Source organism: Melanotaenia boesemani, chromosome 6 (assembly GCF_017639745.1).
Source record: "Melanotaenia boesemani isolate fMelBoe1 chromosome 6, fMelBoe1.pri, whole genome shotgun sequence".
Taxonomy (NCBI): domain Eukaryota; kingdom Metazoa; phylum Chordata; class Actinopteri; order Atheriniformes; family Melanotaeniidae; genus Melanotaenia; species Melanotaenia boesemani.
Genome location: NC_055687.1, coordinates 20,178,413 through 20,195,501, shown reverse-complemented (window position 1 = coordinate 20,195,501; position 17,089 = coordinate 20,178,413). Strand labels below are relative to the sequence as shown.

General features: G+C 39.8%; 1 protein-coding gene across 1 annotated transcript in view; it reads right to left on the bottom strand.

The window, feature by feature from the left end:
* Positions 1-17,048, bottom strand: part of itga8 (integrin, alpha 8) — a 42,813-nt gene extending 25,765 nt beyond the window's left edge. Inside the window, exons 1-12 of the mRNA XM_041987861.1 lie at positions 16,643-17,048; positions 16,187-16,317; positions 12,164-12,264; positions 11,922-12,045; positions 9,390-9,451; positions 8,926-8,971; positions 7,040-7,165; positions 6,869-6,913; positions 5,573-5,616; positions 3,318-3,374; positions 2,837-2,889; positions 2,538-2,743 (exon numbers count right to left, since the gene is read on the bottom strand). Coding sequence (XP_041843795.1) covers positions 2,538-2,743; positions 2,837-2,889; positions 3,318-3,374; positions 5,573-5,616; positions 6,869-6,913; positions 7,040-7,165; positions 8,926-8,971; positions 9,390-9,451; positions 11,922-12,045; positions 12,164-12,264; positions 16,187-16,317; positions 16,643-16,836 — 1,189 coding nt within the window. The 5' untranslated portion in view covers positions 16,837-17,048. The remainder of the gene's footprint in view (positions 1-2,537; positions 2,744-2,836; positions 2,890-3,317; positions 3,375-5,572; positions 5,617-6,868; positions 6,914-7,039; positions 7,166-8,925; positions 8,972-9,389; positions 9,452-11,921; positions 12,046-12,163; positions 12,265-16,186; positions 16,318-16,642) is intronic.
* Positions 17,049-17,089: the final 41 nt, after the last annotated feature.

Sequence of the window (17,089 nt, the reverse complement as noted above, 5' to 3'; positions counted from 1 at the left end):
TGTGACACTTGAAATCAAATCAGTAACTTTTACCTGCTTAATTGATGAAGTTTGTGAGTGAATTCAATTTAGATGTTAATACACTTAAATTAATGAAGACATTGCACTTTAACCCATAAGAGCCTGACGTGACATATTTGTTACATACAGTTTCTGAGGCATTTCGCTTCAATTTATGGTATAAACTTTACTCAAAATCAGATATTAATCTTTTGTCGCCTAATAGATATCCAGAAGCAGAAAACCACAATAATATTATATTATCATATTTTTAAACTATCACATGGTAAAAAGTCCCTAAAAAAAAAAAAAAAAAAAAAAAAAATATATATATATATATATATATATATATAAATAAATATATATATACATATATATGTCCTGCGACAGACTGGTGACCTGTCCAGGGTGTACCCTGCCTCTCACCTGCTTAAATGCTGGGAAAGGCTCCAGCTTACCCGCGACCAGTAATGGAATAAGCAGTCAAGATAATGGATGGATGGATGGATGGAGATATATATATATATATATATATATATATATATATATATATATATATATCCCCCCCAAAACAATGTCATTTTTTTTGTTACATTTTGTTAAAGGGCCACATAAAGACCTCATATTTAAAAAAAAAAAAAAAATCTTATGATTTTTTCATGGGTTGGGCCTTGAAGGGTTAAGCCCATGATCGTTATGTAACTGACTTAATGAATTTTGGTGAATGTCTAAAAAAACAACAATCGTGCCATTGCCTAAATATTTCTAGCTCTAACTGTATTGTAGAACAACAGAGCAACCACAAGATATAAAAGATGACCTACTATAGGCACCTGTTCTGATATAAAAATCTGATTACTTTAGACCACATAAAACACTGACATTAGGATTTACTCTTCAAGCTCTTAATGCCCATGCAGTGTATTGTCCTAAGCCTGAATACCCATCAGTGCTGTAACTGTCCAAATACCTCTAGACATCCTGTTTGTCTCCGGACCCCCTCTCTCCCAGCCTAAACAACTGGTTCCACATGAAGCAGATTGCGGGGTAGAAAGGATAAATGCAACCATGTGTGTATGCAAGTGTATAAATGAGCTGATGTGTGTCCATGTGTGCCTTTGAGACTGTATGTCTATGTGTGGTTATGTGTACATAACTGAATAGCTCTGTACAAAATAATCTTACTTATAAAAAAAAGTCCTCAAATAATGTGAAAGTCACTTAAAGGCATTGCTCAACAACGTCCCACACAATGGAGACATCCAGGGGAACACCCACTGTGATCATTGAGACCAAAACTATAGGAGACTCTTAGTTAAACTGAAACCAGCTGACACATTGGGAGTAATGGTGACAGAAAGCCAGTGTTGGCTGATAGAAATTATAAACAAGGGGAGCCACATGGCAAATCAAATTAGCTACATATTAAGGTTTTGACAGCCGACACTCAGCAAAACCATGAGGGAGACAGAAAATGGGTATGGATCTGTTTTTATGAAGCATTTTAGGAATGGGATGATGGGGTCTCTGCTGAGGGAGGAGGAAGAGACTCAGAGTCATCACAGCAAGAAAAGGGATCTGCCAGTGATTATATACAAACACACACAAGAGCAGGTAGACTTGAACAGCCGTTTGACATTAGAAAACTATGCAGATGAGAACCTTGACCACAAAGCTGCCATGGCAACTTTCTCATAATCCTAAATAATGAAATCATGCACAGACATGGATGATTGCTAATTAAATTAAATTTAAACAAATACTTTATGTCCATGTCTCCACAGCTGACCCTCACCTCCAGAGACTGTCACACGCTTAAAGAGAGCAGATGTGATTTATGTTTCTACCCGGAGAAAGCTTCAGTATTGATTCTACTGTTATTGATCTACTGGTAAATGGGGTTAAAAGGGATGGCACGCACATTAACACGTGCTGTCCACGAATAAATTAAAAATAAATTAGTGGAACTGATGTCATACAAGCACCAGATGTGCATCCATTCATTCATCTTTAAAGGGATAATCAACAGGCCTTAGCTGGGTGGAGCATGTCAGCTCCAGGCTTTGTGTGTGTGTGTGTGTCTTTTCTCAATCAACGTGAGAATAAAACAAACACATCGAAGAGGAATGAACTCTGGGCTGCGGGACAAAAACTCCCAGATGATTTTATCACAGGGCACATCTGGTGAGGTAAAAATAGCCCAAACACACAGACACACATATGGCCTTAACTTGATCGTCACAGGATGAAACAAGTTCACACACACACAACCTTTCATCGCCGTACTTCCTGGTTGACTGAAGAGCTTCGAGAGTCTGATAGGATTTCCTCAGTCACTGAAATAACAGTTCAGCAGGCACAGAATCAGAGAAAAATGTGTTACTTGTTATCAAGTTGACCACAAAACATAAACCTCATATCGGCACATGTACCAGCACATGGGGGGATTTTATTTTTTTTTTTTAATTTTATTAATTTAAGATGTATAATTTCACTTTGTGTTTTCTTTCTTTTTCTCTCTGACAGTATCAGCATACCATTGTATCCATCCTGGTTGATATCTCCCAGAGGCGCTATAGCTGTCCCGAAGCGTCCAAAAACATAGGTGCCGGTAAGGGGGACAGGTGTGGAAAAAGTAAGTGAAGCCAGCTGAAGGTACAGGTACACCCTTCCAACCTCCTTGGGTTTGCTCTCCATCTCCCTCTCCATGAAGAGGGGTGCTCCAACCAGGATATCATCCGTCCTGAGGGAAGACATGGCTTATTTTCAGTGATCCAAGACAGAGAGAGATGTGAGGAATGATGTGCTTGGAGTGACAGAGGAGTTCTCTTCTTACCCATCACCATTCAGGTCAGTGACAGCCACTGAGTAACCAAAATAGGAAGCCATCTGAAGCAAAGAGAAGGAAGCAACATGATAGCAGTTTTAACCCAAATCGATCAGATTTTATCTTAATCCAAGATAATGTGATTAGAAAATGAAAAAAAATCTACATTTTATCTATATCTGCTAGTGCTCATGGTTAGGTTTTTCATTTTAGCCCTTCAATAGACACAGTGTGGCTGTATCTCATTTCCTCCACTTGGCTTTACTTCTGTGTTTTTCACTCGTGCAGGTAAGGTATTGCACCTTTTTCTTTTAGGAATCAAGGCATTGTGCTCATCTAGCCTTTTAAATGGCTCCCAATGCCATGGTTCATGAACTAGATGGCCACTACTCTAAAAAAAGAGGCACCTTACACCTGCAAATGAATGGATGAAGGACCAAAGGGAGGAACTGGGATGAGGCTTGTGCCTGGGATGTGTTAATGCTCCTACCTGTTCCCCTGTGAAATTCTGGATGAAGGTCAGATTGGTGGAGTTGATCATTGCCACCTAAAATGAACAAGACATACTATCAGATGAAATGCAGCACATTTAACAAAGCATTAGCCTTTGTCTTTTGTCCCTGGAAAACACCAGGCTGTATCACAAACAGGCACATGAAAAATGTTAAGAAAAAAAGTATTAAAATGGGCTTTTATTAAACTGAAATCCATTTCTTTCCTCTTCCTTCCCCCACCACCATCCTCATTGTGCCTTTTATGTGCCTTTACCATTTTCCCCTCATCTTTCTCTCCTTCCCCCCATCCTAACCCCACTTGCAGGGAGAGACGGAGGGGGAGGCTGAGAATTCCTTCATAAGAACTAAAATAACAACCACATGGAGACAGCCGGGGGCAAGCCGTACACACACATGTGCAGGAGGATACATCATAACCCAATCACTGATCACTAAAGAGGGATAGACTTACAGAGTGATGAGGGTGTGTAAACACAAATATTGAATCAATAGCTTGAGAATTAACTTTTCTTTACTCTCAGTTGTCAGATTGGTCACAGAGGAAACCTGATCAGGCCTGACAGCCACTTCGAAGCCATGCCTCGAACATGGCTTACCTGCTCGGTCTGCCTACTGTGAGCTACAACCGCCTCCTCTGTGGTGCTCAAAGTAACATGTCTGTACAGGAAGGAACATTCTGACTCCAGCTACAGCATCCAGATGGAGGAATTACAACGTGTGTGAAGTGTGGTGAGTCCTATGGTTGCGCTGCAGGTTAGGGGGTTGTGTGTGTGTAGAAGAGGGTTAGTGGGGTTAGGTAGGGTCACCGCCCTCCACATGCAGCGGAAACTGTGTGCCATTAGGGAGGATTGACACAGCCAGCCCTGGGGACAAATTCCCATAAGTAAATGATGACAAACTAAGGTTTACATATAGATGCACAAACAGTGTTGTTGCAACCATGTAGATAGATGTTTTTACAGTTAAGTCCAAAATTAGTTATCCCAGTGACAAAATGTGACTGATTTTCATTAATTTTTACAATAAACATGTAACATACTTTTGATATATTGCTTTCACAGCAATCAATCTAGGCATATAAAACAATTTCTAACAAGCATTTTGCATGTCTCCACTGGGACCACTCCTTTTCTGTGATAATGTTCAGGTCTATGAGTGCTGTGGGCCTTTTTGCCATCACAAATTCTAAATAGGATTTAGGCTCAGCCACTGCAGAACGTCAAAATGGTTTTCTGCTTCTTAAACGCTTCATTTGTTGTCTTATTAGGATGTCTGTTGCTGAACAAATATTTCCTGCAGGATGTAGTCGTCTTTTCTATGGTTTTCCTAAGATAAGGAGACCACCACCTAATTCACTCTGATTAATTTTAGTTAATCTGATACAAAAATCTGAAGGAAAACACTGCAGCTCACTTTATTCAGGGCTGATCACCATGGATACGGATGTTACAGAATCCACAAGAACACCATCCTCACCATAAGGTCACAGTAAAGCATTAAAATAGGAAAACAGTGTTTTTTTTCTTAGATTATTAAATGAGACATGATAACATAAGAGGTCAACAATTGAGATTTTTGAGAAAACACCAAGCAGTCTCTAATGAAAAACACTTGATCTTTTGAACCATAAGACCTTTCAACTAGATGATCCAAAACATTCAGCTGAACTGGTCAAGTAACAGCTAAAAGAAAAGAATTTAAGCATTTCTGAGTCATGCCAGAGTCCAGACCTGAATCCCATTAAGACAACTGAAGAACAGATTGATGGAAAGGAAACCATCTAATCCCAGACCTGGAGATTGTCACAGAAGAGGAATAGGTCAATATCCCAGTGGTGGCATATAAAAAATTTATTAGCATGACCATGCATGCTTTAATTCGATTATTTATGTGTATAAGTAAATTTGACTTTACATACACTACTCCTTGATGCATTTGCTTGTTCATATAGTACATACTGTATATGCACACAAAAAGTGGGATTAAAGTCTTTGGTACTCAAGAGAGGAACAGATTTTCTAAGACATTCCTATGTTTAGTGCTTTGTAATGGTGATGGATAGCATGTTGCAAATCTTCCAAATGTGCTGAGTGGGTTAGAGATTTGGTAACTCTGAAGGCTTTTTATGATTTAAATGTCTCTGCTATAATAAAGATGAATTTACACCTGCTTTTTTTTTTTAAACTGATCTTTTTGTTTCTGCTTAAAGGTACTTAATGTCCACACTCACATATCCAAAGTTATGTGCTCCTCTTGGGACTCCAGCTATCAGCTCTGAAAAACATGACAACAAAGACAGACTCAAATCCGTGACAAAAAGATGCACAGGGATGAAAAGAGTTTGACAGAAGTTTGACTGAGAGATTTAACCCCCCCAATCCCATCCCAAGGTGAAGTGTTGCTGAGAGACTTCGTTTGCACTCTGATTGATGAGTGCAGCGCTGTGAACTTATCGGGGCAAGCAGAGGTTCCCACCCAGAGAGAGGAGACGGAGTCCCCACTTCCTGCTTTGCGGCTTGAACCAACAGGCTCAACCACCAACCAAATTCTCAGCACCATCTTTCCTTAGAAATCCACGTTACAACCACTTCTCCACTCTATAGCCAGTTTAAGGAACATGACCACAACAAGCTTTGTACCACAACACAGCACATCAACAGGCATGTGGAGACTCTTTAGGCTCACTTTAAGACTGCCTGACACATGTTGTGCCTGAGGGTGTTCAGGGCTGGTATGCGGGTATGTAAATGCAAAGTTATCCCATAGAGTTCCCACTAAATGCTGATTGGTAAAGTAAAATTGAGAACGGGTGGGGGTCTCATATTTGTTACAGATTGTGTGGGGAGGCTTTTTGGAAGATGAAGCAATAAACTTTGTGAAGATGAAAAAACATGGCTGCTTTTTAAATCTGTTTTTCTTCAGTTGAAACAAAAGCTGGTGTTTTGTGCTGACATTACTTATGTGTTTCATTTGTACTCAAGAAAAAAGTCATCAATGAACTTCAACAGCACTTAAAAAAAAAGTGAGAAGATTTGAACAGAAATGTTAGAAAGAAAATTTATCTATTAACTAGAAATCAAAACTTAAATAGTTATTGCCTCCTCACCTGCACATCTTTAATAAAATGATGCTGTATGCCTGAATCTCTTTGCACCCAATATTTCAAGTCCATACCAGAGTCTGGAGCAACTCTTGACTTGAAGAGGTTTGAAGGGTCTGCCAATAGTCATTCTAATCAGTCAAAACGAGGACAGGAAATCCCTTTATCATGGGTTCCCTGAAGTCCTGTCCCCCTGAGGTCATGACCCAGACGTGGAGAGACAGTTCTCATTACTGCTTAAAGGTTCAGACAGTAATGTCCCCTTCCTGTCGCTCACTGTATTGAATGCTTAACAGTTTCCAGTCACACAAAAGTACAGAGATACGCTGATTACATGCAATATTTCAGACACTGTAGCAGGAAAGCTGCTGCTGTTGTTAACCAGGGATTCCTCTATGGTTTGTGATGAACTCTTGGTTTTCTCACCTTGCTCAGAGTCTCCTGTAAACTCTCCCACTGCCACAGAGTAGCCTAAAGAAAAGCAACACATGGCTGAAATGAACTTAGACACAAAGTTGCTTCATATGATTTCATTAGATCATGACAATTAGGATGATCATTTAAGTGATAGTTTGTGCATCACTTTGTGTGTGTTACCGAGGTAGCTGTCATCGTTTGTGTCTTCAGTAGCTCCTGTTTGTTTCTCTCCTGGAACCCGTCTTAGCACTGCCTTTAAAGAGTAGCCATTCAGTATCTCAGCTATTCCTGCTGTCATCACTTGACCTGCATTCACACACACAAAGATAGATGGAGAAAAACTCCATGAAAGGATTGCCTCCCCCCCCTGCTATAGATATCTTTTGGAGCTGCCCGCTTCACATGAACGATGCACAGAGCTAGCGCCACATTAAAGCGTTCCCACAGGAAACCTTAAACATATCACTGGCTGAGGAATAGGTGAAAAAATACCTTTAAAATCTTCCTTTAAAATGCTCATGCAACTCCAGTGCTCTCTACAGTTGCAGATTATAAATTATAGGTGTGCACACACAAACAACACCCTTCCTCTGCTGTTGAACATGAGGTCAAAAAAACAAATGATTCTATCTATGGCTGCCCTCAACTTTCCATAAATCCTCCTTTATGTGTGAGTGCACTGATGGGGAGGAAAATGTGCCCTCTTAACCTTTCCTCCAACTCCCCTTCCCCTGCACTGAGTTTATCACTCAGACTAACATATCACAACATAAACACATTATTAAACCTCTATATGATCAAAAAGATAAACTCTTACCACAGATACATGAGTCACTGCTGCTAATCTGAGGAGTTCTTTAAACCCAGCGATAACAAGATTGCATATAAAAGAGTTTTTTTTAGTGATGAATCGGGTTGAAGGCTGAGGATAATTGTCGTATATTAGAGGCCATAAAATTCAGGCAGAGTGCTTTTATAAACATTTGGAGGAAGTGTTTTAACTGGAGGCAGCCTGCCTTGCCATGCTGAGGGCAAAGAGAGCGAGCAATCCATTAGGCTTTCTGTGTTGCCTGTCTAGTGTGGGTCTTGCATGCTGGAGCATTCATTATTTAACAACATGCAACAACAGCGTCAGCTCTAAACAATATCTCTACATCATAAAAAAAGAGTAGAGCAGTACGTCTAAATATCTTTTAATATTATGTCATCCTAACACATCTTCTCATGATGGAACTTTCTTTTCTTTAATGTGTCATATGTGACACAGATCTTGTGTCACAAAGAAAGGAGCAATGAGTTGTACAAGTGCTCAATAGCTCTCTATTTCCTCCTCAGACACAGTTGTACGTCTCTAAGTTTGGAAAATACAAATGCACACACACACACACACACACTGAAACACCTGGAGCTGGAGGAGTACTGCTACACTTCAACAGCTTTACTATGTCACACTCCAACTACACCTATTTAGACACTTAATCCCTCTGCTTAGGCTGGCCCTGCATGTCCAGCAGGCTTGCTGACCTCAGCGCTGCTTTTATCAAGCCTGAGATCCATCTTTCTTCCTCTCACTGACTCTCTTACACGCTCCCTCCCTTCTCGTCTTTCTCTCCCCCCTGAAACTTTCTGTCATCGCCATAGCAATCCTCTATCACCTCCTTACTCACTTTCTCTATCCATCTCAACTGTGCTGTCCACCTCTCCTGAAAGCTTTCCTAGCTTTGTGCATAATCACTGGGCAGAGGGGCAGTTCCTCAACACTCCATTACCCCCTGATCAGCTCACTACAGTACTCAAACACCCACTTCCTGTTACAACACAGCCAGCCAGAGCATTTAGTTGTGCAGTAAGGGAGAGAAAAGGAGAAAAGTGAGGGCTTTCTCTTATGGAAGACTCTGCAAGTGGCTCAGTGTGCATATATAGGTATGGGGGCTGTGCTGACTGTTAAACTCATCTCCATTCTTTTTTCTCATTTGAACACCTTCCCATCTATGAAATCACTGCAAAATAAAAAAGAAGGAAAAAGAGAGACCAAACACAAGTTTAAACACTGCTGCTCTAGTTACCTTGCCAGTAAAAGCTTCCAGGTCCTCCTACAACCAGCCTTCCTTCCTGGAATGAAAACAGATAGCCAATTAGTCACGTGACAGAAATTTGTCAGTTAATTTGAGCATGTGTGTTTGTGGAGAGGAGGGATATACTGCATAGTGCGTACAATTGCATGAGTGTGCTCATATGATTTCTGTTGTCATGCCTGTCAACATCCTTCAGAGAAGGACAGCTTCCTGTATAGGAGGGTAGAGTTGGACCATGAGGCAGAGGTCAAGGTTCATATTGACTATACAGTGAAAGAATGTGTGTGCATCTATTGTGCTGAGAGGCGATGGGTCACATCGGGTGTAGAGGCTTCTCAAGGGACAAACGCTCTCTCGTCTTCCCAAAGTCCCGTAAATCTCAAAAGGCAGTTGTACGTTTGAAACTCCAGGAGGTTTTCCTGGTGAAAACATATGATTGCTAATGCAGTCTTTACCTTGGTGAAATCCACACTAAACCCAGCCTGGCAGAAACCCTGTCCCTCTGGGTCTGGATCACCTGAAAGTTACACATGCAAAGTGTGAGACTTCTGTTTTTTTTTTTTTTTACAATCAGAATTAGCATCTTAAATGGGATTTACTAGTTTTGCCCAAGCTGCCCTTTAAAATTTTAAAGCATGTTGACATTAGTGTCACCTGAGTTGGCACTACACGTGGATGAGGATGTTTGAGTATTAAAAAAAGTCCAGCATCTTTTGGCTGTTCCTTATTTTTGCTTTTAAAAAAATAAGCACAAGTCTACATTTATTGTTACAAAGTATCATAACAAAGCTGAAGCACTGTGAGAGATGTTGACAGTGGAGTCACCTTTAATGTAGGCGGCAAGTTTTGACAAGGCAAAAGTAAAGAAGAGCCAAAAGACTTTGTTGAATTTAGCTGGCTTTAAATTTAGTCTGAGTACCATGAGTCTGACAGTATTACAGTAGTGCGGTATTTTAAAAGTCAACTCATATAACAGACTGTACGTGGATCCATTAAACTGGCAATAAAAAAGGGGCAAAAGACTTTATAAACTACACAGTCCAAGAAATGAAGGCATACTTTTGGTTTACAATAAAATATACAACCACTAAGGTATTTTCCGTTTAAATTACCTCATCTGACTGTACATGAACACACAAAACTTATGTGCATGTCATAAATTGTTAATCATTTCAGTGGCACCCCGAAGTGAGGTTTAATGATGCGTAACTATACAAGTCACATACAGCGTAAACAATAAGTGAGTTATAGCAGAAGTCTGAGTGGCCGACGAAAGATGTTAAGATAAAGAAAAAAATCTGCCTGAGGCACAAAATTCTTGCTCTATCTTAAAAACTACTCTGAATAATCTCCTCCTTGAGAATAGCTGAGCACAAATTGTGATTGTTCTGGTCAACAAACAAAATAAAGGTCTTTAACAATAATGAGGCAATTATAAAAAGGAGTGTAAGTCGAGTGTGTGTTATTGTGAGGGCGCGATGGAGTGGACAACAAGGGCAGTGTTTTATCTGCTGTTTACAATGCACCAGCTGACTGTCCTCATTTCTCCTCATCTTAGAGTGCTGGAGCCTCGTGTCCAGGGAAAAGGGTGAAAGAGCTCACAGAAAAAAGAAGGTGGAGAAACGAAAAAAGTTGAAGAACTAAAGGGAGGAGGATTTGAGGCAAGGGGGATCCCATAAATCCCATTTACCAAGGTGATGACAGAAATAAGAAACTAAAGAAACCGATAAAAAAAAACTGGTAGAGACGTATTATTTTTAGGGTATCATCACAACGTGCGAAACATTAGGGAGGGTGACCTGTTGAGGAGGCAACAGTCCCCACCTCCTGCACTTGTATGTTGACATGAAAGCATGCTTATCTTTTAGTTAAAGACTTGGAGGTTTCTGCTTAAACTTCACTACAGAGAAGGGAGATGAGATTTTCTTCGTGATGGCCACAGTAAATAAGTCACATATTTTGGATTTTCCCAGACTTCAAGTGTATTATATTCTTTGGATATAAAGTTAGGAAACGTTACAAAAAGTTCACACCATAGAGAGTTATTCTGTCCTGAACGCCTCCTTATCCATCTTCATCGCCCTATTTGCTAAATGCTTGCCTATTGGCTAGTTTGCATGGCTGCTAAGAAGAAAGTGGCTCCCAGACTGAATGACTAGGAGGGGATGTTCTATACTGCTGTGAGTGGTTGTTTCACTATCAGGTGATAAATGACTTTAAACAGGTTTAGAGTGTACCAAATCAATAACAGCATGTCAGGGTAAAAGGGTAAATGTTGATTAAATATGCCAGTTATATGTTTGTTGCGTTAATCTTCAACATTCCAACAGCTTGAAGCTCATCAAATATCATATTATCAATGAAAGACATATTAAGCTGTTAGCTGTATGGATTTGAACCTTGATAAATGGTGGCACCTGCCCACACCCACTCAAGGAAAATCAGTAAATATTTGCTAAATTAACTAATTACATAGCTAAACCGACTGAATCAATCTCAATAAAAACCAACAAATAAAGACTAGAAGTTTACAATCAGCTATTTTTAGCCATCTGCTATTTTTCGACACTCAAAATATGATTATGAACCAGTAAATGAGATTTAACAGTGTTCATGGAGACTTGTTTTATTTTAAAGTAGTTTCAGTTAAAAGTGCAGATCATCACTGTTGGAAGCATCAGCAGGGAACTTTTATTTGAGGTGGAAATTTCAGACAAACAAATCTAAAGCGATCTGCATATATAACACCACTCATGTCAAGTACTTGTTCTTAGGAATCTGAGTTAAACTCTTTCAACTCAACCATTTACACAATTTAAACTGTAAGCTGTCGTATACAGAGATGGAAGTTGTATTAGGAAAAACAATCAGTAATTGGTGTGTCCATTTTAGTAGCAGAGAGAAAGAAAGAGAAAACAAAGACAGCAATGTAAAATTCTCTAAAGGGAGATAAAATCATTTGCAGGCAAGGCTGCAGAGTTACTCACTGGTCCTGCAGGGTGAGTACTCTGCGTAGGCGCTGAAATTCTGGACGGCCACATAGCAGGTCCCCACGGGGTCTTTCTCCCCTTCTCTCTTCACTGTTCGCCAGTGGTACAGAGGAGCACATGCCTGCATAACAGATAGCATTTGATTTTATAAACAACTACATTTTAAAAGGAAGGAGAGGAAAGCAAAAGCTATGAATCATGAATATATTATTGAGATTTTATTTAACATGTCCACTTACCACCACTTTTCCTTTGTGTGTCCTGACTGATGCTCCAAACCACTGGTGAGACTTAAACTCCAGAGGCTCTCTGGTGCCATTCACCTTAATCATTCTGTTATCTGGTGTCAGAGGCGGATTGAGGGGAAGTGGAAAAGACATAAAAAGGGGAATTGAACAGTCATTCCATAGTGGTGGCTGTAAAAGTTGATATTGACCATAATGTGGTCTGTGAACATTTGTCCTCAATAAGCAGAAAACAAAAAAAAAATAAAATAAAAAAAGCAAAGTCTTAAACAGGCCAATAACACACCAAAACACCATTTGGCCCCAAGAAACAGACATTTGACAGGATATGGAGGCTTTTTTCAGTCTCTCCCATAAAAAGTAACAAGAATTAAAAGACTGACAGACACACATACACAAGCTGACATGGACATTATAGACATTTCCAACTGGAATCACAATAAAGTGTCAGTTTGGTGTTTGGTTGTGTTTTCTTGGATATATTTTCCAGCATTTTTAAGACCAGCTGGGTCTGTTTAGAACCATGCAGACCCCTCCTCATTAAACACCTTTATTCAGCACATGTTTGCGCACACACAGAGACTCACATGAAGTTACAGGAATACAGTGGATGCAGGCAAACAGGTGTACGGTGCATGTTTTTCTTACTAACATTATTAGTTAATTTATCTTTGTTAGTTCATTTCATCTTCTCTGGTGGGAACTCAAGGACCATGAAGATTCATACTGTTCACTTGTGTCTGAACACATTTGGTCATCCTATGCTATGTTAAAGGAGGCTTAATTAAAAGTTGTGTGAAAAGAAAAAACAGCTTCTTTTAATTCTGAGATATCATATTTCTGGCATTTATCAGATCTCAGAATGAAACCATGACATATTACACCATATCATTGTATGTTTAAAAAAGAGCCACAAAGCACAAGCAGTCTGTGAATAACTAAGTACATCCCATTAATTGCAATAGTTTGTAGAATCACCACTCAATCCTACATGCTCAGTCAAGCAATAACATTAATAAGATGCTATTACTTTCTCATTATTGTTAGGGATTTTGCCTCATTCCTCTTTACAACATTGCTTCATATCAAATCAAACAATTTAAACACACACCTACTATCATTCTCTCTCACCAGACACACACATCCAAAGTCAAAGATCCAGATTCTATGATGTTTGTGGACATTTGCATAATTATGCAAAAAGTTGTTTTTCTTTCTTAAAGTGCCACCACAACGTTTCAGTGAGGTTGAGGTCTAGACTTTGATTGGGTCATTTTGACAGCTTGATTCTGTGCTTTTTCAGAGACTTTGTTGTCCATTTGCTGTCAAGCTTCACCTCTTTTCTGTTTTATGAGCCAATCATCATCACTCCACCACCATGCTGGACAGCTGGTATTTGGTGTTTGTGCTGGCATTGTGCATTTTAACCAAACATCTCCATTGTGGACTCATCTGTCCAAAGGACATTTTCCCAGAAATCTTTGGTTTGTTAAGCTGCAACTTTGCAAACTTCAAGTGTGCTGCCATGTTCTTTAATAACAGAATAGGTTTTAACATGGAAACAAGCACGTTCAAACAAACATGTTCACACTTTTTTTTCTAACTGGTCATTAACTTTAACATTAAGCATGCAAATCACAGTCTGTAGAGTCTGAGATGCAGCTTTTTTTTCCAGTTTCTCTGAGCTTGAGATGAACTTGCCAGGAAAGATTAGCAACTGCCTTGAATGTTTTCCACCAGTGAATAATCATTCTCACTGTATAATGATGAACTCCAAATTGTTAGAAATGAACTTGTGATCCTTCTCAGATTGATGGACAGGATTAATTGCTTCTCTAAGATCATTGCTGATATCTTTTCTCTATGCTAACACACACCTGCATGTTCCAGACCAGCAACTTCTAATATATATATATATATGTAGAAGAAATACTAAGTTTTTTACACAATGCTTCTGCATTGAGGCTTAGTTTGTGTTCAGTGATACGGTGTAACATGTGTTGCTCATCTGGAGTTGCCTTTGCCTAGTTTTCAGACCAAATCCTTTTATATTTTGCTCAAATACTTTGCTTGTCACATAACAATTAACAGTTTAGGCTTGAAAATAACCAATGGGAGTAATAAATTTAGAATAAGTAAACACATAAGGCTACATTTTTATGTTGTAAGTCAGCTGAGACTTAAATTCCTTATCTGAAACATGATGATTTAATGTGTGCATGTGTGGCACTGGATAAGGTTTTGAAGTCTACTTAAGAGAAAAACAATGAAGACTTTTTTTAAATGACTAAACTTTAAAATAATCAGTTTATATTTGTAGTTTTAAGACATGCATACTTTTTTGAAAATCTGAGAAGCAAGGTATCAGTACAAGCATGGACCAGATGCTAAAGCAAATACAATTTACTTTTTCTCCACTCAAATCACAGAGATGCAATCCATCACTAATCTGTGATAACATATCACCTCCTCCCCCGATCCCTGTCAACTACACATCTGCATAATGTCACTGAATCATCTACACACACAGGTACACACATGCACATGCAAAGCTGGTGTGTGATATAAACCAGAACTGTCTACACACACATGTTCACCAGACCTGCTGATATTTTGTAGTGTACCTTTAAAAATGGATCAGTTGTAACTCTAGAAATGTCTATACCCACCGACATTAATCACCTGATCCATCGTAGTGAAGACACATGCTACTTTACTCACACATGAATTCTCCCCCTTTTATTCCTTATAACTCAAGCCTAAAATGAACCACAAACTATTTCATACATCCATTTGCAAGGAATTTCTGTAATTAACTTTAAGTAGAACAATGGCAACTCTCCTCACTTTGGGGCTCAACATCTATTTCATGGAGCCTTGCTTCAGTTCAGGCAGGCTGCTGATCAGCTGATTGGCTTTCAGCTGTTTAGTTTTTACAGCTGCTGCTCATTGATTAGGAAGTTGATCAGCAAGCATTTGACATTCAATTTCTAGTCATTTTAATGCATGAAGATTTGGATGAGTTTGACACTTGTTTTGAAAACCTCATAGGTGGAGGATTACTTGCAGCTTTGTTCTCCATCCTCCTGAAGCTTCCTACAGAAGCTTCTGACACTGTTGACTCTGCTACACAATGTTGTTCATGTGTGTTTTCCACTTTCCTTGAATTGTGTCTGACATTTAAGCTCTCTCCACAGAGCTGCAGTGCAGTAATAGGTCAGTTTATTCTGTAGCTCATTTTTTTGTGGTCCACATAAAGATGATAGAAGTCTTGGTGAAAAGAGGAAGAGGGACTGACTGATGGAGAACAGGAGTGGGACAAGGGGAGGGGAAAGAAGACAGGGATACATTTTCAGGATCTAATAAAAAGCAGACCTCACCCAATCCCACTTTTCTCTGACTGGAAACTACATTCCCATGTGCATACAGTTTAATTCCCCCACTTTTCTATCTACCTCATGCACACTTGCTGACTACTCAGCATCAGAGACATTAGATGCTCTGCATCAGTGTCCAATCAGCCATTAGTGATGGCCGATTGGACACTGATGATAAGGTATTGAGTAGCATAATTAACATGATGCAAACCTGCAAGGCGTCCTTTTTACACAAAGCTGATGAGAGCCATATGTCTTATCTCTTTCTTTTCTTTCTGCACATGCAGCCACACAAGAAACAACTCATGTCACAGACAGGACACACTGGTTATAAAATTTCAGGGCTTCCTAACTAAGAGACATCTGGGGCTGAATGGTTATAAAGGAAAGGATGACTGCATGTTAATTTTAATTTCTCTTCTTCACAATAATGTTAAATTGAAAAGTCATGAAACAATTAAAGCAGTCAGCATACACTATGTCTCGCTGTTTGTACAATTAAACAGTTACTTTGGCTATCATGCAACAATACCAAGAATCTCAGTAGAACAATTATATCCAGTGGGGCCCTGAGGGGGTCTGATTAATTCATTCTGGCTCATGAGAAAAACCCAACTTTAGAAAGCTTCAGATAACTCACTGGAATTGTCAAACGGAATCTGTCTGCAGCTATCAGGCAGTCCCGGCCATGGGCAATAATAGACAGCTCCAGCCTCCACGATGCCTGGTTGAGAGGTGTTCGCTTTAGGGGCCCCCACCAGCACACTGATCCTGGTGGGCAAAAGGAAAAACCAAGGTACATGCAAGAGATGCAGGAATCGGTGCAATCCACAACCCATAAATATCACTTTCTTTTTGGTTTCAAAATGTTCAATTCTCTGCCACAGATAGTGAGCTTATTCTTATTTTACCTCACTAAAGCATACTGTTCAGCTGTAGACCACCAAGCATCATCCACCCATTCAAATATTTTGCATTTAGTAATATTTTGGCAGGTTAAAATAATGCAGGCACATTTTAAGGTGCAACTGTCTTTTATATTAAAACTTGTGCAGAAGCTTGAAAGTACAGTTTCAGCTCTGATGTTGGTACTCACATGTTCCTGTCGCTAGTGGCTTGGTAGAAGTCTACTGAATAACCGAAATAACTTCCATTAGGTCCTCTGTAAACCGTAGGATGTTCCGCGTAAAGGTTAAAACTCCAAACTTCATTTGGCGCCGGCCAGAGCACACACAGCACCCCCAGCATAAACATCCCAGCACAAGAGGCACAATCCCATAAACGCTCCATCCCGCAGGACAGCAAGCTGCGCGCAATTCCCCCCCAAATGAGAAAAATAGTTTCCTCTGTACAGGTGAGTTAAGTTTGTCCCGACTTCTAGTTCCCCAGCTGCCTTCCTTTGGATGCTTGTACGCGCTCTACTGCGCTGCCCCCAGAAAAGCCTCCTGACACCCATAAACCACCAGGTCTGCCCCGAACCTCAGCTACGGGACTGCACAGCCGCGCCCCCGCCCCTCTGCATAAAACTTTACCCCCTACACAC